General features: G+C 41.4%; 1 protein-coding gene across 1 annotated transcript in view; it reads right to left on the reverse strand.

Moving 5' to 3' along the window:
• LOC125630159 (uncharacterized) overlaps nt 1-24,675 on the reverse strand; it is a 39,361-nt gene that overhangs the window by 5,218 nt on the left and 9,468 nt on the right. The window contains exons 2-3 of the mRNA XM_048835726.2: nt 9,918-10,292; nt 7,690-7,808 (exon numbers count right to left, since the gene is read on the reverse strand). Coding sequence (XP_048691683.1) covers nt 7,690-7,808; nt 9,918-10,292 — 494 coding nt within the window. The remainder of the gene's footprint in view (nt 1-7,689; nt 7,809-9,917; nt 10,293-24,675) is intronic.

The following is a 24,675-nucleotide window of genomic DNA, read 5'->3' on the forward strand; positions in this document are numbered from 1 at the left end:
ATTTCATATTTATTCACACATTCATTCTCTCACACACACACACACACACACACACACACACACAGGTTCTGCAAGGTTGTTATCATAGTTACCAGCCTTAGAGTTGCTCATGCCAATCCACTGGCCAGGTGGCCTGGACATGAGGAGGGAGCAGGGCCTTGTCAGACGCTCATCTGATGCTCCTGGAAGTTGGTTTGCAGAATCAGACCCCAAAGTTCCCACTTTCTAGAGTCCATTTTTATAGGAATTTCTTCCTATGCCAGTCTATGGGAATTGATTCAGCAACAGCATGATGAAGCAATCAGCAGATGGCACATTCCTGACGGCTCCATGCTTGTTCTTTGGTTCTCCCATTCTTGAGGCTGTTGGGTGGATTCCAGTCTGCCCTCCGGGGGTCCTCTGGTTATTTCCACTTGACACCTTCTTCAGCCGGTGGACACTGGATTCTTAGGCTGGTACCTCCCTGATCCTTCAGTTATTATCTACACCAAGCATCCATCCACATACATCCTCTATCTTGATTTTAATCACAATTGTTAACAAAGTGAGATGAATACAACAAAAGGGCGGGGAGTGATAGATGGATAAAAGAGTCTGGGTCAAAATCACTTTAGGGAAGAAAGCTACTAGAGGTTCCCGGTGGGTACTGCTTGGGGTATTCTACAGACCACCAGAATCCGATTCAGATGTGGATAGAGACGTCTTTAATGTTTGTAATGAAAAAACTAGTACTCAGAATTGTGCGATTATAGAAGACTTTTTAATTTCACAGCTATAGATTGGAGGACAAGCGCTACTAATAATGGTAGGGCCCAGGTTTTCCTGGGTGTGATAGCCAACAGATTTCTTCACTCAATCAATGAACCAACAAAAGGTGATGCCATTTTAGATTTGGTATTGGTGAGTAGCGAGGACCTCCTAGAACAACTGGTCACAGGAGCAACCTTGGTTCGAGTGATCATGAGCTAGGGAAGTGGACTGGACTGAAGAACTCAAGGATCTGAATGTGGCGGAGGCTTGGAATTAGTTTCTGAAACTTTGACTTAAAGTATCTGAAGCCTCCATCCCAAGCATGGGGAAAAATGCATAGGGAAGGGTGGCAAACCAAGCTGAACAGTATCTCACACTGTTGTATTAAGAGAAAGCAGAATGAAATGTGAGGAATGGAAGATGGGCTGGCTCAGCAAGAAAAGCTACCTCTTGGAGGTCAAAAAGTGTAGGGACAAAGTGAGAACTGCCAAAAGCCAAGCAGAGTTGGACCTTGCATACGAAAGTAAAACCAATAGTAGGAGGTCCTATAGCCATATAGATAAAAAGAAAACAAGGAAAGAAGTGGGATGCTAAACACTGAGAATGGGGTGGAAATTAAAGATAATCTAGACGTTGTCCAACACCTAAACAAATACTTTACCTCAGTTTTTAATAAGGCAAATGAAGAGCTGAGGGGTAGTGGCAGGGTGTTTAATGGGAACAAAGATATGGAAGTAGAAATTATCACATTCAAGATGGAACTCAGATTTGCCTTAATGTGTCTAAATCGGGGGCCCAGATAATCTCCATCCAAGAATATTCAAGGAAGTGGCACACGAAATTGCAAGCCCAATAGCAAGGATTTTTAATGAATCTGTAAGCTCAGGGGTCGTACCCTATGAATGGAGAATTGCTAATGTTGTTATTTTTAGAAAGGGCAGGTGGGGGAAGTGATCCAGGCCTGTAAGTTTGACCTCAATTGTATGTGTCATAAATATAAAGGGAAGGGTAAACACCTTTAAAATGCCTCCTGACCAGAGGAAAAACCCTTTCACCTGTAAAGGGTTAAGAAGCTAAGATAACCTCGCTGGCACCTGACCAAAATGACCAATGAGGAGACAAGATATTTTCAAAGCTGGAGGGGTGGAGAAACAAAGGCTCTCTCTGTCTGTGTGATGCTTTTGCCGGGAACAGAAAGGAATGGAGTCTTAAAACTTAGTAAATCTAGCTAGATATGTGTTAGATTCTGTTTTGTTTAAATGGCTGAGAAAATAAGCTGTGCTGAATGGAATGTATATTCCTGTTTTTGTGTCTTTTTGTAACTTAAGGTTTTGCCTAGAGGGATTCTCTAGGTTTTGAATCTGATTACCCTGTAAGGTATTTACCATCCTGATTTTACAGAGATGATTCTTTTACTTTTTCTTCTCTTAAAATTCTTCTTTTAAGAACCTGATTGCTTTTTTCATTGTTCTTGAGATCCAAGGGTTTGGGTCTGTGTTCACCTATGCAAATTGGTGAGGATTTTTATCAAGCCTTCCCCAGGAAAGGGGGTGTAGGGTTTGGAAGGATTTTGGGGGGAAAGACATTTCCAAGCGGGGTCTTTCCCTGTTATATATATTTGTTAGAGGCTTAGTTGTGGCAGCAAAAAAGTCCAAGGGCAAAAGGTAAAATAGTTTGTACCTTGGGGAAGTTTTAACCTAAGCTGGTAAAAATAAGCTTAGGGGGTTTTCATGTATCCTAGAGTTCAGAGTGGGGAAGGAACCTTGACAGTATGCAACGTCTTGGAACAAATTTTGAAAGAGAAAATAGTTAAGGACATAGAGGTAAATGTTAATTGGGATAAAATACAATATGGTTTTACAAAAGGTAGATCATGAGATCTTGCCTGATCTTGTTTGAAAAGCTGGGGGGGTTTTGTTTGTTTGGTTTGGTTTTTTTAGGCGAAGGATGTGCAGTAAATCTAATCTACCTGGATTTCAGTAAGGCACTTCATACAGTTCCACATGGAAAATTATTAGTTAAATTGGAGAAGATGGGGATTAATATGAGAATTGAAAGGTGGATAAGGAACTGATTAAAGGGGAGACTACAATGGATCATACTTAAAAGTGAACTGTCAGGCTGGAGGGAGATTACTAGTGGAGATCTTCACAGACTGGTCTTGAGACCAATTTTATTTAACATTCTTATTAATGACCTGGCATAAAAAGTGGGAGTGTGCTAATAAAATCTGTGGATGACACAAAGTTGGGAGGTATTGCCAATATGGAGGTGGACCGGAATATCCCACAAGATGATCTGGATGACTTTGAAAACTGGAGTAATAGAATTGGGATGAAATTTAATAATGCAAAGTGCAAGGTCATGCACTTAGAGACAAGCCTAAGTCTATTTTGCTATAAATTGGTGACTTATCAGTCAGCAGAGACTGAGGAGGAGAAAGACCTGGGTGTATTGATTGATCACAGGATGACTGAGTCGCCAATGTGATGTCCTAGGATGCATCAGCAAGGTATTTCCAGTAGAGACAGAAGTGTTAGTGCCCTTATATGAGGCACTGGTGAGACTGCATCTGGAATACTGTCTGCAATTCTGGTCTCCCATATTTAAGACAGATGAATTCAAATTGGAACAGATGCAGAGAACGGCTATTAACATGATCCAAGGAATGCAAAACCTACCTTCTGAGAGGAGACTCAGAGTTTGGCTTGTTTAGCCTAACTAAAAGAAGGCTGAGGAGAGATATGATTGCTCTCTATAAATACATCAGAGGGATACAAACTTAAATAACTCCACTCCTTCCCTGGTAAAGTAACCGCGTGGATACAAGAACAAACAGCTATAAACTGGCCATCGACAAGTTTAGGCTTGAAATTACATGAAGGTTTCTAACAATCAGAGAAGTGAATTTCTGAAACAGCCTTCCAAGGGGAGCAGTGAGGGCAAAGAAACTAATTGGCTTATGGAGGGGATGGTATGATGGGACTGCCTACAATGGCATGTAGCTGATCTTTTACTGCTAGCACTGAATATTGCCAATGGCTGGTGATGGGACACTAGATGGGGAGGGCTCTGTGTTTCTACAGAGAATTATTGCCCAGGTGTCTGGCTGGTGGGACTTGCCCACAAGCTCGTGGTCTAACTGATCGCCATATTTGGGATCAGAAAGGAATCCCCCACTCCTCAGGTCAGATTGGCAGAGACCCTGTGGGGTTTTCACCTTCCTCTGCAGCCTGGGTCATGGGTCACTTGTAGGCTTAAACTAGTGTAAATGGTGGATTCTCTACAACTTGAAGTCTCCAGATCATGATTTGAGAACTTCATTAACTCAGCCAGAGGTTATGGGTCTATTACAGGAGTGGGTGGGTGAGAGTCTGTGGCCTGTAATGTGCAGGAAGTCAGAGTAGATAATCACGATGGCCCCTTCTGGCCTTAAAGCCTATAAGTCTATGCATCTCAGAATGAAATATAAAACACTAGCAGAAAATATAAATAAAAGCATATTATAGAACTCTTGAGTCTCACTGTCCTGAAGTTCCTCTGAGTGAGTAAATTCTGTGCTTTAGGTAGTGAATGAGAATTCTGCACCACAGACTGTACTTGGTTCGTCTTGTTTGACATGTATATTTTAATGTCACTTATTTCTCATGTACTTAGTGCATGTAAAAAAATTTAGTAATAAGACTTCATTATGGCAATGATTCTTAAATCTGTGAGGAGTGGAGTAAGATGGCTGGGTTTTATGAGACTTAGGGATTGAAGGAGTCCTGCAATTAAACTGGTAAGTTTCTCCTTCATAATGTAATATAGAGAGGATCTACTTCGCTCCTACTCAACAACAAAGCCAATTTAAGGCTACACAGATTTGTAAATCATGTTCTGTACCCAAAAGCAGCTGAAATGAAACCCAAATACCCAGTGTCTAATGTAAAACACAATACAGTATTCCTGCCAGCATGCCTTTCTGAAGGCTTGCACAAAGAGACTGCCTGATATTGATATCGAAAAGGGGTGGGTCAGGGAAGAATGGGTTCCAAGGCTGAATCTGTCTATAGGAGCTTGTTCTCAGTGTGATCTAAATGATAATAGATAATACTATTAGGAGTACATCTGTATATGTAAGCAAAGGGCTGATTGATTAGCTATTTATTAAAAGTCCAGTGTTTCTGGTGCTTATAATAATCCATAACATCCTCTAGAAGCATTTAATGTGTTCTAGATGACTAGAAGCATGAGACACTTTTGCCTGTAACATGCTTATACATCTATCATTAAAGCTTTATAAACTATTTATTAAATTTACCCTTAATATAAAGTGCAACCATTACTTGGATTGCAGTAGCAGTCATAATGTGCTAGGCACTTTCCAAACACAGGTGAAGAGACAGTCCTTGACCAAAAGTGCCTTTGATTGGAGGCTTTAAAATTGCTTTACACACACTAATTTTCTCTGATGGGGAAAGAGCAGAACTACCTGCAGTTGTTGCTATCTTGCCAGAGGAGAGAAACTTAATTTTTAATTTCTAGCTAGAGTTCAGAAGAGTGGACGACTACACTGTCTACGTAATTCAGATCTGAGTTTGTTGTTAGTCCCTGTGCAGTTTTCACCAGAACTTTGATTTCTGGGATGATCATCAAAGCTGCAGCCTCTTCCCCTTTCTTCGTCTAGATCTTTTTGTTTCAGTAAGTACAACTTTTCAAGCTGATATGCAACTCAGTAGACACAATGAACGGGGAAAATATTTCCAGTGTAATCTGGTACAAAAGACTAAAAATGTTACTAAGTAAACATTTACTCTCCCAAATGGTTGTAGGTGCAGGGTGGGGTTTTTTTCTAATCATATCTGGTAACTTTGGGAATTACTGGTGGCAAAGTAATAAACTTCAAAGAAAAAGTAATCTCCTAAAATGCTTTAAGATATAAACAAAGAACAATCAGACTGAAATAACGCAATGAGGGCAATAGACTGATCTAAAGAAGAAAAAGGACCTGGAACTACAAGGCTTTCAGCTTCTAATTCCTAATGGGAAACACAGTCTGATGTTGCAGTTCAAATAAACCCTCCAAAGTTTGGAAGGTTATTGCAATTTACTGGAGATGCTTGGATCTGGTTTTTTGACAAGAAAATTTTCTTGTGGAATTTCTATTTCCTACTTCAGCCTATTTGCTATACTCCATAGGAGAAGTTTTTGTTGTAGTAACAGGTTTCAGAGGAACAGCCGTGTTAGTCTGTATTCGCAAAAAGAAAAGGAGTACTTGTGGCACCTTAGAGACTAACCAATTTATTTGAGCATGAGCTTTCGTAAGCTCACGAAAGCTCATGCTCAAATAAATTGGTTAGTCTCTAAGGTGCCACAAGTACTCCTTTTCTTTTTGTTGTAGTAGTATGCTATTTGTTTCTGTTCTTATGCCCCAGACTTCTTGTGAGACCTTGGTCAAATCACTAAGGGTATCCCTACGTTGCAGCTGGAGGAGTGATTGCAGCACATGTAGACATACCTGAGCTAGCTTTAAGCTAGGTAGTTCAAGTCCAAGAGCAGTAAAACTGTGGTGGCATGGTCTACAGCATGAGCTGTACTAGCCCACCCAGGACCCTGGCTGTGTACTCTGGCAGTGGCGACTAGCCTGTGCTTTAGTCCAGTGATTCTCAAAGCCAGTCTGCCGCTTGAGCAGGGAAAGCCCCTGGCACGCCGGACCGGTTTGTTTACCTGCCGCGTCCGCAGGTTGGGCCGATCCCGGCTCCCACTGGCCGCAGTTCGCCGCTCCAGGCCAATGGGGGCTGCGGGGAGCGGCGTGAGCCCTATTGGCCTGGAGCGGCCAACTGCGGCCAGTGGGAGCTGGGATCGGCCCAACCTGCGGACGTGGCAGGTAAACAAACCAGTCCGGCGTGCCAGGGGCTTTCCCTGCACAAGCGGCGAACTGGCTTTGAGAACCACTGCTTTAGTCCACACTGCCACAGCTTCACTGCTATTGGTATCCAAGCTAGCTGGATTAAAACTAGCTCTGGTATGGCTACAGAGGCTGCAGTCACACCTCTCATGGAGTGACTTTAGCCTCTCTGTGACTCCATTCCCCACCTGTACAATGGGGATAATAGTACTTCCCTACCTCACAGAGGCGTTGAGGATAAATACATTGTGAGAGCCTCAATACTGCAGGAATGGAGGCCAAATAAGATAGCTAGGTGGAGCTTCATATTTAGTTCCCTGCTGTATTGCAGGTTTTTCTCCTGTTGCGTTTACTTTGAGTTCAGGTTTGTATACCCCAAATCCCTGCATTTCACCTTGGTTTTGGGCCCAAACCATGAAAAGCCCCAGTGTGCTGCAGGGTAGTTTGACTTGAAATGATAACTTGGTCTCTAGATCTTTGGAAAGCTAATCCAAAATCAGGTTTCAGAGTAACAGCCATGTTAGTCTGTATTCACAAAAAGAAAAGGAGTACTTGTGGCATCTGAGAGACTAACCAATTTATTTGAGCATAAGCTTTCGTGAGCTGCATGAGCATCCGATGAAGTGAGCTGTAGCTCACGAAAGCTTATGCTCAAATAAATTGGTTAGTCTCTAAGGTGCCACAAGTACTCCTTTTCTTAATCCAAAATCAGTGGCTTGCTGTGAACGTGTTGCACAATTTTAGTGCAGGCTTTCAAGAATGAAATTGTCTTTGGTAAACTAATAGAGTTCTTTAAAATCTCAAAAGGGAAAGATTCACGTGAAGAATTGCCCATTCTCTGGTCCTGTCTGCACACCTAGATACCTGAATGGTGAGTGCATTAGACATGTCCGAATAGATACTCCTTCCTGATGGCTACACTCCATGACCTTGGACAAGTCAGTTATCGTTTTGTAGTCCTGTCAAAACGGAGTACAAACACGACCTCACTGTAAACAAAATGCTGCTGTGTCACTCTGAGAAATCTACTCATTAAATGGTGTGCTTACCTGTACATAAATTATGGTAGTCATGATGATCACAAATGTACAGGCTGCCAGGGTCCCCAAGCATATGACAAATTTAGTTTCTGATGGCTTGCAGGAATCTTGCAATGTGTCTTCTATTCCTAAGCATAAAATATTACAATTTAAAATAAAACCTGGTTCTGAAGCAAATACTCTCCACTCAGGTTTCATTGAGCTTTTCATAAAAATGTAGGCTTTAAAAAAAAAAACCAAAAACCCAACACACACTTTAAGAGAAATGTTTTGTTGTTTTTGCAGAGTCAAAACACAGGGACTCCAAAAGGGCTTTTGGAAAACAAAATGTCAAGCCATTTGCAAGTTAGTATACAAAAATGTTTCCCTGTCTAAAAACAGGGTCTAGAAACTAGAAACCAGCTGCAAATATGTGACTGCATTGGGACTGTAGTTTTAATCTTAAAAACCATGAACATTATTTTAATATTTAATGTCTGACACAAAGCCAATAGTTCATAGATTGTGGGTTTTGATAGTGTAACTTTAAGAGCATCTTGTTGTTCTATAGTATTGTCAAGGTTCCTCCCCCACTCTGAACTCTAGGGTACAGATGTGGGGACCTGCATGAAAAACTTCCTAAGCTTATCTTTACCAGCTTAGGTCAAAACTTCCCCAACGTACAAAATATTCCACCCTTTGTCCTTGGATTGGCCGCTACCACCACCAAACAAATACTGGTTACTGGGGAAGAGCAGTTTGGAAATGTCTTTCCCCGCCCCCCAAAAAATACTTCCCAAAACCTTGCACCCCACTTCCTGGACAAGGTTTGGTAAAAAGCCTCACCAATTTGCCTAGGTGACTACAGACCCAGACCCTTGGATCTTAAGAACAATGAACAATCCTCCCAACACTTGCACCCCCTCCCTTTCCTGGGAAATGTTGGATAGAAAGCCTCACCAGTTTGCATAGGTGACCACAGACCCAAACCCTTGGATCTGAGAACAATGAAAAAGCATTCAGTTTCTTACAAGAAGACTTTTAATAGAAATAGGAGTAAATAGAAGTAAAGAAATCACCTTTGTAAAATCAGGATAGTAGATACCTTACAGGGTAATTAGATTCAAAACATAGAGAATCCCTCTAAGCAAAACCTTAAGTTACAAAAAAGATACACAGACAGAAATAGTTATTCTATTCAGCACAATTCTTTTCTGAGCCATTTAAAGAAATCATAATCTAACACGTACCTAGCTAGATTACTTACTAAAAGTTCTAAGACTCCATTCCTGGTCTATCCCCGGCAGGAAACCAGCATAAGACAGACACACAGACCCTTTGTTTCTCTCCCTCCTCCCAGCTTTTGAAAGTATCTTGTCTCCTCATTGGTCATTTTGGTCAGGTGCCAGCGAAGTTACCTTTAGCTTCTTAACCCTTTACAGGTGAGAGGAGTTTTCCCCTGGCCAGGAGGGATTTCAAAGGGGTTTACCCTTCCCTTTATATTTATGACAAGTATATAATTCATATTTTACTGAAATGAATAACCATTTATAAATACACCATTCAGCCCTAGATGGTATAAATAAACCTATGACTTTATGTCTGAAAGCATCAGTTATCTGCTACAGCACATAGGTGTGGCATTTGAAAATGGGGTTGTTTCCAAAATGCAAATTTCGTGACTTAGGCCAAAGGAGAAACTTTTTAACTGGAATACTGAGGATGTGATATTTACATAGCACCCAATTTGTGCTAGGTCCTTTAGTAGCAGTAAGGTTCTTATATTCTGCAGGCTAGTCACTAGAGGGCAGTACTGTACCAAAACAGCAGTAATGCGTGGTAGAATGGGGAAACTTGTGAATTGGTGATGTCCCTGGTACAGTATACTAGTTCTGTGAATAAACCTAGAATTTCAGTCTCCAGAGCTGTTGATGCAGCATTTTGCATTAGTATTAAAGTGTGGGGGGGTGTTTGTTTTTCCAGACTATGGGGAAAAAATGCCTGCATTTAAGGATAAAGATGGCTCATTACATTTAAACTTAAGTAGGGACAGTAGTTGCTATTTAAGAAGTCACCATTTGCCAACAAATATCATAAAATGGTTTCTCATGCTACAGTTTCTCTCTGTAGAACATAACAGCCTGGTGTCCGTTGGCAATACTGGTATGTTAATAGTGACTGAAGTATGGTCTTGTACCTTTAAGACTAACACAATTTAGCTGAAGATCAAGGAAAAGTTTCAAAATGAGGCTACCTACCACAGATGTAAGTTCCATTGCTACTTCCTTCTAGATACGGAGGTGGTATCAGGCGTGCCACCTTGCAGGTGTACAGACCAACGTCCCGTGGTTGAAGATTCTTCACTTCTAAGAAGACTACACCTTTTAGAAGATTGCCTGTGAGCTTGTACTTTCCATCATCCCTTGACAACGAAGCACTTTGGTTTAAAGGCAACATCTTTGAAGACATAGTTATTTTCTTCACGGAATCATTGAAAAGCGGCAGTTGAATATTCCAGTTGACTTCAATTTCAGCCTCTGATAGAAACTGGAAGTCAAATATACAATCAAGAAGTGCAGATGTGCCATATTTAATAGAGGCTATGGCGGGATATTGCTTTACTGTGATATAGGCTGTAAAATAAAAGCACAAATCATCTATTAGTCCATGTTCCTTTCTTATCTCGCAGATCTTCAGCTACTGCTTCCAAATTAGTCCTAAATTTTCACACTTGCTTTAAGATTAATCTGCCTCCAAATGTAATTAGGCACTAATCTGGCTGTTTGATAGATTAAAAATAGCCTTAATTAGAAGGCTGTGTGTTCTCTCATGGGGCTGTTACATGAGTATTCCTGATTATATCACAGCAGGAGCACTGCTTTCTCAATGTTTGCTTGCTTTAAGAAAGCCCTCATCAAAAGGGGAGACGATGTAAAAGGGTAATTAGAGATTAGTGTAGCTCCTGTTCTGGAGAGAGGGGTCTGGAATTTTAGTTCCTAATTCACACAGTGTTGTTGTTGTTTTTTCTAAATATATAAAAATTTTGTTCAGGTTTCCTCAAGCAAGTTTTTCATCTTTTAAAAAATTGTCTTGTTAAGGAGGTGGGAACATCCATGTTGTGAGAAAGCCGCACAGCAGTGCCCAATTGCTGTACTTCATCTAACAGTCTGTTTCTGCAACCCCAAAGCTGAGAAGTGCTTACACACACACAAGTAATAATACCTGGCTCTTATATCCTGCTTTCCATCTAGAGATCTCAAAGCATGTTACAGAGGAACTCGGTGTTCTTATCCCCATTTTATAGATGGTGAAATATAAGACAGGGAGGTGAAGTGACTGACTTGTCCAAGATCATCCAGCAGAAGAGCTGGGAATAGAACCTATGTCTCCTCAGGCCTAGTCTGGTGCTCTATCTACAAGACCCCACTGTCTTCCCTATTGATGATGATTGGGCAATATTGTTCATTGTGAGCAATCCTGTAGAGCTCGGCACTAATACTATGGAGACGCACTTTACATATGCATATCACTGATGTAACAATTGGATTGTTAAATGCTGGATATTTTCTGGTTAGAAAGTTGAAATATTGGATCAGGTTGGACAACCATGAGCCAAGGGAGCACTTTTGTGGAGAGAAGAGGATTGATGCCTTCTTTCAGACCGTAGAGTTCCTAAAATACTAGGGAAGCTGCTGTGATTCAAAACAATTTAGGGGCCTACTTGTTTCCTCAAAGTTGAGTTAGCTTCATGCCCAACTTAACATGTAGCAGCATTAATGTGTATGTACCTACATAGATATTCAAATGTCCATAACTTGAGTTTCCAAAGCTTAACAAGGTTGGCTTTTCAAAAAGGGGTAAGTGATTTAGTAGCAAATTCCACTGAAAGTCAATGGGACTTGTGCGGCTAAATTACTCATTTTTTTTTTCAAAAGTTCAGTTTGGATTCAGCTTTTTCACATGCTATCGCCCCAACTACCTAAAGTGCATCATTTTTTTTTCTTATTTATTGAGGAAGTTTTAACAAGTTTACAAATCCTTGCCATGTAAATACGAGAAACAAAACAATCCTTAGAACTGTTATCTTTTGTTTAAAGAGATATTATACAGGAATCTAATCATCAGATCTTTCTATTTAACAGGGTGTTGCCATATTACAGAATGAGCATCATTCCAACACCCATGTTGTTTTCTAGTGATTTCATTAGATTTAGTGAAATCTCTCTCTCTACTAATCTCTATATTTAACAGATCAGGTGTGTCTATCAAATTTTAACATTTAAAAAAAAATGGGCAGGTATGCTGGGGTGGAGGTTAGATTAATGTACTTTGAGGACTGAATACAAGGTAACCAAATATCTGTCTGCCTTTTTGCTGCATAGGTAATTGGTGTGTTAATTTTTTTCATAACCACAACTTATATTTTTTGAACCATTGCTCAATGGTTGAGCTATTTTTATTTTTCTATTGAGACACTACCAGTTACCAAGCAGCTTCTAACAGATAAGAGAATAATTCTTCATTTCCTTTTGTGTGACCATTTCCACTAGGAAGCCCCGGGAGGTTTACCAAAGGATCATTTTGGTGATAAATTTCCAACCATTTGCTTACGGATTGCATCCCAATACACTCTGACTGGACGTATCTACCTCCTAAGCACACAATCTCTTCTTCAACCACAATTTTGCCAACATTTATCCCCATTCAGTCTCTCTCTCTTTTTTTTTTAACCTGGTTGGTGTGAGGTACCACTGAAATAGTATCTTAAAGAAATTTTCTTTTATTGTGCTTCAGACTGAGGTGGCTGGTCCTCTTTTCCAGATCAAACCCTATTTCTCTGGGGTAATTTTTCTATCTACGTACTTTTCACGAAGTGTCATATAGGAACACTTTTTTCCCCTTTTTTTTTAAAAAAAAAAATCTGTCTGTAAAGATTGATATAAACTAGTGGTTTGTTTGGTTTTGTTTTTGTTTCCTAATTGATCAGACACCATCACTTCTATTAAAGTTAGCTTTCTCCATAAAACAGATTTTCTAGAAAGTTGAGAGAAACAGTGCCTGACTTGAAGTACTGGTACCAGGGGAGAGTGGTTTAGTTAAAATTAGTTTTGATTGCTAAATAACTTGGCCAGCTATTCAGCAAAAGTGCCTAACTGTAAGTATTCCGCAGAGTGGTTTGACATTTAAATCATAGCGCTCTTCCACGTTGTTTGAGATTTAAATCTCACATCTCTTATAGAATTGGTTGCCTACTTATTTTCTGGAAGATTGACTCTTAAGAGAGTCTGGCAAACTTATAGCTAGCATTTCAGATTTGGTATAATTTACTTTAAATCTGGATGCTTTACTAAAATCTTAGATTTCATTAGACACTAATTTTAGGGAAATATTTGGTTTAGATAAAAATATTACATCTGCATATAATGCTATTTTCTGATGTGTTCCTGCAAGTTTTATTCCTGTGATGGATCCATTGTTCCTTGTCCTCTGTGCAAAAGACTCCATGGCCAGTACAAAAAAGTAAAGGAGAGAGTGGACACCCCTGCTTAGTCCCTCTGTGTAATTCAAACAGAGGAGATTTAACCTCATTAACTTGCATAGCTGTTTTTGGGCTGGTGTAAAGAGCAGTTATCCATTAAAGGAAATTGGGGCAGAAGTCCATATGGGACAGGACTTGAAACGGAAAGTTCCACTCTACTCTATCAAAGACTTTCTCTGGCATTATGGATGATTCCAAGCACTCCCCAGATATTGTCCAATGTTTGTCTATCCTTAATGAATCCAGTTAGATCCGGATTTATACAAACTGAGAGCATACACTGCAGTTGGCTGGCTAGTATTTTTGCTAAAGTCTTTGTCACAATTCAACAGAGAGATGGGCATATAGGAACTGCATAAGGTAAGGTCTTTTTCATCTTTAGAGAGAACAACCACGATAACTTTCTTTCACAAGTTGTAGAAGTTCCTCCCCTAACAGAATTGCATTGAAGATACCTCTCAAAGCACCCACCAACACCTCCCTACATAGCTTATAAAGTTCAGCTTGAAAGCCATCAGATACTGGAGTTTACCACTTTTCATACTTGCTACTACCTCTAGGATTTCTTCTGTTATTTCTTTAGATAAAGTTTCTTTATCAATTTGGCTTTTCTTTGGAGAGCCTGCAACTTCCAGATATTTTTAATAACTTCAGAGCTTGGAGTATCTGTGGTATAGAGAGTTTATTATTAAACAGAAAAAGTAGCACATATTTCATTTAGGCTGTAACAATCTTTTGCCGATTGCTTTTAATTGGGGGGAATAATATATGTTGTTCTTGAAGCCAATAACCTATCATTTTTATTTCCTTTTTTCATAAAACATCTGTTTTGTATCTCCAAGGGCTTTTTCTCTGGCATCAACATATTCAACTTCCCCCTAATATTAGTTAATTGTTTGTTTTTCTGCACTTGTGCTTTGTGAATGTCTTGTAACCTTTTTATCTCCTGTTCTAACTTCTATTTTTTTCTAGAGCTCTTTTTTCAATTGAGAGGCTCTGCTTATCAGCTAACCCCTAAATACAGCTTTTCCTGACTCCCAGAGAAGGCATGTTTTTATATTGTCCATATTGTTTAATTTGAAGTATTGAACAATGTCTTTCATTGCTGCAACCTGATCTTTCCTTGGAGAAGCAAGCAGTTCATTTTCCAGTATAGTGATCTTTGGGGCCCAACCCAGCTATCAAATATTACTTCCACTGGTGCATGATCTTGTAATGTTGCCAGTTTCTGCAGATCTTGTCAGATTCATTAAGGATTTAGAGATTGGAAGGGTGTAAATAACATGAGTAATCTCTTTCCCCTTGGCATAATTCTCACCAGCAATCTGAAAGAGTGAATAGTTGGCACCAGGAAGTCAGTACTGTACCTGTTTCCCTATCCAACATGGGGTGTGGTCTCTCCCCTCCCCCCCCGCCACCTCCACCACCACCATCACCATCATTTTAGGATGCATCTGAAGTCTCCTGCAAGTATAATTTCCCCTTTCCCAAAGTTTTATCGGGTTTTAAACTGATCCCACTGTTGTTAATAACCCAGCAATATAAATAGTCCCTTTTTATCCACAAATTGATGTTTAATCTGAAAAGGTACATGTTCAGCTGAAGGAAAGAGGATTGGGCATAATATTTGCAAAAGTAAAATATGTCTGTTGAAATCAGCTGCCTTTCATGCCTATTATTTTTGCCTCCTGAAAATGAATTTCTTGAAGTAGAATAATTTGAGAGTGGGTTTTTAAGTTCCACCGGGGTTTTTGTTCCTTTTTAATTACATTATTTAGCTCTTAGACTTTCAAAGATGTTACTTTAAAAGGAAGAGACATTGACAGTAACTAGTTTAGCTTAAACCTTAAATTATTACAATTATTTAGCTGTTTGATTACATGAACACTTGTGTTGCCAATGTTTCTTGATTCTAATTATGCTGCATTTACTACTGTGTGCTGGAATATGGCGTGGTTTATGTTTGTGAGCTTCCATGTCTATTTCTTGTATTAATTCCTCCCTGCCTCCCTAGTTACCTTCCCTCTACTCCGTTCCCTTTACTCTAAAACCGCAAATGAAATACCAACATAACATGTAAAACAGTCTCCAAATGACTGATTTGCTGACCCCTGAACCCCTGTAATTTCCCCGAAAGCACTTGGACTACTTCTCTTGCAATCCAAAGGAGGTACCTACTCCACCTTGATCCTCAGCTTTAGGGATAGATTACCATCTGATCATTTGAGTTATGGGACAGGTTTACACAGACCCTCTAAAGGTTCCTTCCGTCCCCCTCTCTATTTTCTCCAATCTCCTCCAACTTTGAAATCCCACCCCACTTTGCTCTTGTCCTTAATTTACTCTATATTTAAAATACAGAACACACCTATTACTCTTCACCCCCAATTAAAGTGAACATCATATTATTATCTTTATAACATTAACATAGTTACTGTTCAGCTGTTTGTTTCTGGTGACTCCCAAGAAGTCCTTTCTGATTAGTCTTTGGATTACTATTCAGGTGTCTGAACGTCTGCCAATGCCAGTATGGTCTCTAGAGTCTTTTGTAGTCTTTTTCCTGGTTTTTAACCATTTGCCAGGAGTTTTTCAGCAGTTTATCTGTAGTTACTACCTCTGGAGAGTTGTCTTGTACGTCTGAGATCCCAAGTGACTGGAGTGTGTTTTTCCCTGTTTAGTTTCTTATTGTATAATATGATTTTGGAAGCTGAATGAGGGTTCAAATGGGAATCCCCATCTGCAGTGGAAATCTGCCCTCCTGAGTGCTGTTGTAATTCCCCCCAGCTCTTCTCCTCTTTTTAAAAGTTAGGGCAAAAGAGGTCATGAAAAATTTGCAGCTTGTTGTCTTTTGAGTATGAGTACTGAATGCACTCTGGCTTTTCTTCATAATTTTTTTTTCTGTTGATAATCATGAAATTTCAGTTAGGTCTCTGGATTTATTATGAGGCCCAGGTCGTTGGAGCAGCACTGTGTTTGCTCTCTCCACTTTTCCTCTTCCAGAGAGGTCAGATGTAACAACCCCACAATTAAAGTTTTTACATGCCAGATCGGGTTACCTCCCTCAGTGTGTTGTCAGTCCCTTAATTCTGATGATGTTCCATCTTGATCTGTTTTTCTATATCATTCCATTTAAATTGCATCTCTCTCTCTTTGCTCTATCAGTGTCGTGCAGCTCTGGTTCCCTCACTTATTTCTCTTGGACCAGCCTCTAGCACTGTGACTCTCTCAAATCAGCTACTTCCTTTACTGTGAAAAGCTTGGTCGTCCGATCATCTCTCATAGCGTTGGACTCAGAGATTCCCCCTCCCACCCCCCCAAATGGCCAGCAAAGAGGTCATTCTGATTTTCTTCAACTCTGGCATAGCAGCCAAACGAGGCAGAAATGTGTTCACTTGGAGTCTGAGTGGTTTCTTCACACTGTGAGCCAGAAGCATTCTTCTTAGTGAGGTAGCTTGAAATTTTCAGATTTTCTTGGAGAATCCATTCTCTGCAACTGTGTTCTGGTTTTGTTTTGGGGGTGTGTGGGTGGATAGGGGGAGGGAGGTTAGTGGGCTTGGGGGTCAATGGAAGCAGATTGTTCTGTTATCCACTCAGGCTTTAGGCAACTGTGTTATTCTGGCCCCCTGCTGGTCTCCAGTGTGTGCATGCATTTATTTATATGTATAATAGGGAAAATTTTGCCCTTGCCCACTTTTAGTGAAAAACAGCTGAAAGGACTCTGGAAGTGTTTGGGAAAAAATTGAACAAACCTTAAGGCAGAGATCAAGCATGCAGCCCCCAAAACATGAATGTTGCTGCAGACTTAGGTGTACATGCAAATGGAGTGGTGACTGGATTTGGAATAGAAACTGTTTGCAACCTTAGCGAAGTATCCACTACCGTGGATAAAAACTGGATTTAACTGTGGCTGTCATTAACAAGGAGCAGGTATCATAACCTCCATTTCCTGTACTTACAGAAAGCAGCTAAGAGAATGTGAAATCCAAGGGCTCGATTGTCCTCCTGCATAATAGGTGTAACTCCCTTTGCTTACAAGTGTAAACTAACCTACAATATCAGTTATTCCTTTCATGCAGGAAAAGACTCAGACCCCAATAATGTTAATGGGGAAAGAGAGAGAGAGTGTAGGAGGCACATTTCAGCTAATTTATGAAATGTAGCATCCAAGCATGTTGACTAAGGGAGCAGCAACATAGCAGCTGGGAGGTGCCATTCCCAGCTTGGGTAGATGTAAGTACGCTAGTTTTCGCCTGAGCCTTGGCAACATAGGCAGTGGCTCAGGTTACCTGTCTGAGTACAATCCCACCTGGCCCCTGAGTACATACTCAGGCAGCTAGCCCAAGCCACTGTTCATGCCATTCTGGCCACACTGTTATTTTTAGGTGCTAGCTCAAGCAGAGCTAGCTCATGTATGTCTACCTGAGCTGGGAATTACACCTCCCAGCTGCTGTGCAGACCTACCTTAAGGTTTAAAAGGAAACTCTCAAATCAAGACCAGGGGGATATATCTTCTAAAGGAAAAATAAGGTCTCCTTTCTCACTCCTTTCTTGATGTTGCCAATATTATTGGGCTAGTTCATTTACCCCAGGATTGTATATACACTGGGATCATATATGTAGGCAAATTGGAGAAAGTCCAGAGGAGAGTAACAAATATGATAAATGGTTTAGAAAACCTGACTGGCATGCGACATGGCTCCACTCCAGCCTTCTTCCCCCAGAAACTGCTCCTTATTCCATCCAGCTGGCCAGCCTAATTGTCTAATTACCCACATCAGCTTTCTCAAGGAGAACTAATTAACATCTGAATGATCACAGTGCAGGCTCACCTCCCAGAATTCAATAGGTGCACTCTGTCACACTGACCTATGAGGAAAGGTTAAACAAGCTGGGCATGTTTAGGCTTGAGGAAAAGAAGACCGAAGGTGGGACTTGATATGTTAAGGGGAAAGAGGACAGTGATGATTTTTTCTTCATGTCCACTGATGATAGGATGAGAAGTAACTGGTTTAATTTTCAGCAGAGGTTTATTAGGTTAGATATTAAGAAAAGCTTTCTAACTACAAGGATAGTTAGGCATTGGAATAGGCTTCCAAAGGAGGTTATGGAATCCCCATCACTGGAGATTTTTAGCAATGGGTTAGACAAACACCTGTCAGGGATGGTCTAGGTTTACTTGTTCCTGCCTCAGTGCAGGGGGTTAGCCTTGATGGCCTTCCAGCCCTACATTTCTATGATTCTATAACCACTGATGTTTAAGATGGAAGCTTTAGTGAGTCATAAATGAGTTTATTTTACAATATTTAATTACAAATCTCATAATTCACTTCTCACTTCCTCTCACTTATTTATAAAGTTTTGAAGAGCACTTTAATGGCCTGTGATTTATCTGTCAATTGTTGCTGGTTGGTGCTCTCCTTATTGTAGAATGTCTGTTAATTACTTCATAATGGATGACTAGAGCAAAGTGCTGCAGAAGGTTCTAATTCCTATTTCCTTTATGTTACATTGGCTTGTTTTTCAGAATCAACTTTCAGGCATGAATTAAAAGCTCAAGAACTGCATGAAATCTGGATTAAAGTCTGTGACTCTTGCCTAGCTGCGCTAATGGAATTGAATTAGTGGCTCAGAAATGAAGATTTTATTTGGGCTGTTTGTGGTAAATAGAAATTGCCTGGGTGCCAGGGCTGTATCAAGGCATGGGGTCCTAGGCACTGGCTCTCAGTGCCTATCTCCTGGAGTTGCATAACAAGATCAGGATATTGGCTTTCATTTTAAGAAGTTTCTGGCCCACATGGATGCAAAGAGAAGCTTGGAAAATGTGAACTGAAAATGTGAATGGAGTGAACTGACAGTTGTCTGAGTCTGCGTGTGGCCTGAAACAATAACTGCCCCATTTGTCCTATCTCTGAAATAGCTGCCACACTAGGAAGGATGGGGCCATAGTGTGGGGGGGTCAAGACATGGGGGGACCCATGTGGGCTTTGCCTGTGGTGCCAGATAGCCCTGTCTGGCATTACAGTAGACAAAACCATTGTCAGATATGCTAAGGAGGATAAATTAAGGCTATGTGGCTAGGTGGCTATGTGGCTATGTGGCTAGGTGGTACCAGTGTGGAATTCTGTTGATTTTGCATTGTTGTGACCCAAAATGGGATAAAACCTAGCCATATCAGTTGAATTTCTTTGCAATTTTTGGGTTAATTCACAACAGAAATGCAAGAGGTACAAATTTCCAGAGCAAACTGTCACGTGCGGGAGGATTAAAAATCCCCCTGCAACTGGCTCCAATTATCCAATCCTCCCAGAGGCTGGTGGGCAGGGCCTGGGGCCTATGTAACCCAGACCCAACTCTTTCTAGAGGGAAAAGACACTACTCAAAAAGTCTTGGGAGGTGGAAGGAATGTGGGGGAGGGGAAACAGCTCTTGAAAGGAGAAGCAGGAGAATCATCTTGGGGAGAAGAGTACTCAGAGTTGAGAGAGTTGGGCATCAACAGAGCTCTGCCTGCCTCTTTAGGAAGCTCTGGACTTGTGTGAGAGGTAGGAGAGTTTATGGGGAAATGGGACTAAAGACTTTTTATGAGTAGATAATGACAAACCAAATATTGATGATGCTCCCCTTTATAAATACTGCTACATTCTCCCTGGCTTCCTGTCCACCACTCCCTTTTCTGTGGTTGTTTGTTGTGACCGATAATTGCAATCTCATACAATATCTTAGGTGATTGCTGTATTAAATCTGTGAACGATTTTGGTATGTTTGTGTTCTACTCCATGGGGGCAGGTAACCACAACTCCTACAGGAGCTCAAAATAGTGTGTGTGCGTGCGGGGGTGGTGGGGGGTGATTTTAGGTGAGTTGCTCAGATTATAAACAACTCCTGAGAGGTACCACCTCTTGTGGTGGCTTGCATATGCTAGTCAAACTGAGTTTTTCAGAAATCAAGAGACAAAGAAAGGCTTTTGATATAAGAGGCTGAGTTTACACAGGCTCAGATGTTAGTATATAGGCCTGTGTGTTAGCCTGGGATAGAATTTTGGGTTTGACTTTTTGATACTTTTATATCTGATGCTAATATGTGTAAACAAGGGACAAAGATACTGTGTGTGTTGCTTCTGCCTGGACAGATGTTTGTTAGTATAATGGGAACAGATAAGAACAGTTAAGTGTTAAAGGGTATGGTGGGAGTGTAATAGATAAGCATACACTGGTAGGCTGCCGGTTAGGAAGGTCAAGGGGCTTGCTGGCGGGGCACAGAGGGAGGGCGGTATAAGACACTAAAAGCCAAAGAGAGGCCTGGCCTTGGCCAGAATACAACCTCACTCCTTACCCCTCCCATAGGATACAAAAGAGGTGGGACAAAGACCTCAGACTTACAACCCTCCAAAACAGAACATGACCATAAGTCGTAAGGGGTGTGACTAGGAACATGCCCAAATATACCTGCAGTGCCTGCGGAGGAGTGGGTGGGGATGGGGAATGGGGTCACAGGCAAGGCTCTGCAGCATCAGAGCTGGGAACGGGGACACTGGGAAACAGACTCTGCCGGCATGTAGAGCTATGGTTATGTTTGCTTGGAACTAACCCTAATAAACATTGCATTGCCTGCACTTCAGACTTCTGGTCTTCTGATTTCTGTCTGCGTGACCAGATCTGTGAGGCTTTTACCCGAAGGATAAATGTTTTCTGCCAAGAAAGCTGTGTGGTAACTTGCAACTGTTCATAGCCCTGAGAGAGAAAGGAATGCTCAGGCAGTGGCTGTTAGGCAGATGGCTTGCTAAGGACATCACAGTGAGGAAGCCATGTAGCCTTGACATCCCCACTCAAAAGGGAGTGGGACACTGGTCCCTGCCCAGAGACGATAGCTGGAGCCTGAGACCTGACTGGGCACTCCTGGAGTGGACCATGAAGCGGAGATATAGGTGCAGTGACCCTGAAACTGGGACAGTCAGTTCATCCTGACCCTAGGCAATAGTTTGGTGACACTAAAGCTGTGCAATTCTCTTGTCATGATACTGTAAGCTAGGCAAGAGTTATCTGGTCTCAGATTTTATTGCAAACTTGAACCTTTGGTCAAGTTCACAAACATTTTCAGTAAAACTGGGTCATATTTTAGGTGCCAAACAGGGCTACATGGCTTGGTACCAATGTGAAATTTGGTGGGTTTTGCATTATTTTGACACAAGACTGGGTGAAACCTAGCAGTACTAGCTGAATTTCTTTGAGATTTTGAGTTCATTCAAAACTGAAACTCAGGAAGGTACAAACTCCGAGCAAAAAAGCAAGAGAAGCTTTGCACAAACCCCTTGAACAAAAGCTGCCAAGTTTTATACTACATATAGAGGCTGTTATAGTTCCTAGGGCTATCCTTTAATATTGTTGGTTATGAAGTGCAGATAAAGCAGAAATACATTGCACAAACCGAATAAGATTTCCTTGCCATATTATTAGTCCATTAGTTAGAAAGACCACAACAAAGGGTGGGAACAAATTAAACATGTTTGATTCCAGCCTAATACATTCCACATCATTCCTCTTCCCAGCTAAAGGATACAGGCTGCTCTGAATTGGGAGCATCCCCTTCTGGCTGATGCCTGCAGCATGACGGAGAACTTCTTGGAAGAAGAGACAGGTGTTCCACAGTCTACAATACAGAGAGTTTTCAGAGTAGCAGCCGTGTTAGTCTGTATTTGCAAAAGGAAAAGGAGTACTTGTGGCACCTTAGAGACTAACAAATTTATTTGAGCATAAGCTTTCGTGAGCTACAGCTCACTTCATCGGATGCATGCAGTGGAAAATACAGTGGGAAGATTTATATACGTAGAGAACATGAAACAATGGGTGTTACTATACACACTGTAACAAGAGTGATCACTTAAGGTGAGCTATTACCAGATTGACAGAGCCAGAAGAGTACCCAGAAGTCACCTACTACAGGACAGGCCCAACAAAGAAAATAACAGAATGCCACTAGCCATCACCTAAACCTCTCCAGCGCATCATCAAGGATCTACAACCTATCCTGAAGGATGACCCATCACTCTCACAGATCTTGGGAGACAGGCCAGTCCTTGCTTACAGACAGCCCCCCAACCTGAAGCAAATACTCACCAGCAACCACACAACAGAACCACTAACCCAGGAATCTATCCTTGCAACAAAGCCCGTTGCCAACTGTGTCCACATATCTATTCAGAGGACACCATCATAGGGCCTAATCACATCAGCCACACTATCAGAGGCTCGTTCACCTGCGCATCTACCAATGTGATATATGCCATCATGTGCCAGCAATGCCCCTCTGCCATGTACATTGGCCAAACTGGACAGTCTCTATGTAAAAAAATAAATGGACACAAATCAGATGTCAAGACTTATAACATTCAAAAACCAGTTGGAGAACACTTCAATCTCTCTGGTCACTTGCTTACAGACCTAAAAGTTGCAATTCTTCAACAAAAAAACTTCAAAAACAGACTTCAACGAGAGACTGCTAAATTGAAATTAATTTGCAAACTGGATACAATTAATTTAGGCTTGACTAAAGACTGGGAGTGGATGGGTCATTACACAAAGAAAAATTATTTTCCCATGTTTATTTCACCCCCTTTTCCCCCCCGCCAACTGTTCCTCAGACGTTCTTGTCAACTGCTGGAAATGGCCCACCTTGATTATCACTTCAAAAGGTTCTAAATCCGCCCCCCCCCCCCCCAACCGCTCTCCTGCTGGTAACAGCTCACCTTAAGTGATCGCTCTTGTTACAGTGTGTATGGTAACACCCATTGTTTCATGTTCTCTGTGTATATAAATCTCCCCACTGTATTTTCCACTGCATGCATCCGATGAAGTGGGCTGTAGCTCACGAAAGCTTATGCTCAGATAAATTGGTTAGTCTCTAAGGTGCCACAAGTACTTCTTTTCTTTTTGCAAATACAGAGAGTTGTTGACTGTAGTGTCAGCTACTACAAAAGTCCAAAACCATTAGGTCTGGATAGGTAGCTCCACTCATGCTTTGAGGTTCAGCTAGCATTCCAGATTTCGCTGTACAGTACTATAGGAACTTGGTAGCTAGTGGTCAGAGCAGGACTTGGCTACGCTCTCTGGTTCCTGGTATTACAGAATTGCTCAGTAAAATGCAGTGGGAATTGGCTGCTGCAGGTCTTAATCTGGTAGAATGGGACTCTTGAACAAGGTGCTTGGGGGGGGGGGGAGGGCAAGAGGTGGGTGCTGGGGAGTTTTTGCTTTTTTGTTTCCTGTGGTGGTGTAAGATCAAGCCACAATCAATTAAATTGACAGAGCCTAAGATAAATTGTCTGCCTGATGTTAGAATAAAGCACAAATGAATGGTCAATAAATTTGTACATGTTGACAAATAATCTCAGTAGTGCTAGACATAGATGGATGTATGTATGAATAGAAAATATAGATCAGATTATTTTTAGCCAGCCAGCCAGCTTGCAGATAGCAACAGAATCTAAATCTGCAGACAGTTTTTCTTCACAAGTTTGCATCCAGATTACGTGTTGCAGTTCTAAAAGTCACAGCATAGAACTTGCAGCTCAGGGGGAGGGGGGGCCAAGGTACCTTGAAGCTATCTTTGTACCCTCATGATTCTGGATGACTGGAGAGGCCTGAGGCATAATGTGACAGTCCTGTGTGGGGCCCCTCCAAGTTGGGGCAGCCTCCTGGGGCTTCAGCACTGTGTTTTGTGGCCCTACTCCCAGCATGGCCTCTACACCAGGGCTTGCAATGGGAGGAATAGTTTTTGGGAGGCAGACTTACTGCCATCTGCCACAGTGCCTGAACCAAGGGAATCCTATTCTGCCCAGAACCAGGGCTTTCAGGGCTTCTTTATGCTGCTGTGACCCTTTCACCCAGTGTGAAGGGGCCAGAGCAGGTGTAAAGAACTCACCACTGCCATCTTAAATGAAACACTGAAGTTTCCATTGGTTATGTCATTGGTTCTCTGTTTTAGATGGCCATAATTTTCCAGCAAGGTCTCCCAACCACCTGCCAACCCCATTATTTGCTTAGTTCCCCCATTGACTTCAGTGGGAGTTGCAGATACTCAGCTCTTCTAGAAATCAAGCTGCTATTATATAGATGCCCAAGAATGGGCTTAGTTTCCTATTGGCAGCAAAGCTGTAAAATGTTGGCCCTGGTGTCTAAATCCTGCTGAGGGCATAGTACAGACCTCCAGCCCCACCATAACACCAAGACATTGGGTCAATAGTGGAAGCTGTGTAACGCATGGCTTATCGAGGATTACGTTGTATAACGCATTGCTGAATATGTTCAAGCTTGCATCTGATCTTTTCATCTTCTATGTTTAAGAGCAATAGACACCAATAACAAGTAATGTGGTAAACTGATGATGTGGTTTTAGAGTAACAATAAACACTTAGGGCTAGTCTACGTTTTGGAGCTACGGTGGCATGGCGCAGCTGTGCTGCTGTAGTGTCTGAGGGGTAGCCACTC

This window comes from Caretta caretta, chromosome 1 (assembly GCF_965140235.1).
Source record: "Caretta caretta isolate rCarCar2 chromosome 1, rCarCar1.hap1, whole genome shotgun sequence".
Classification (NCBI taxonomy): domain Eukaryota; kingdom Metazoa; phylum Chordata; order Testudines; family Cheloniidae; genus Caretta; species Caretta caretta.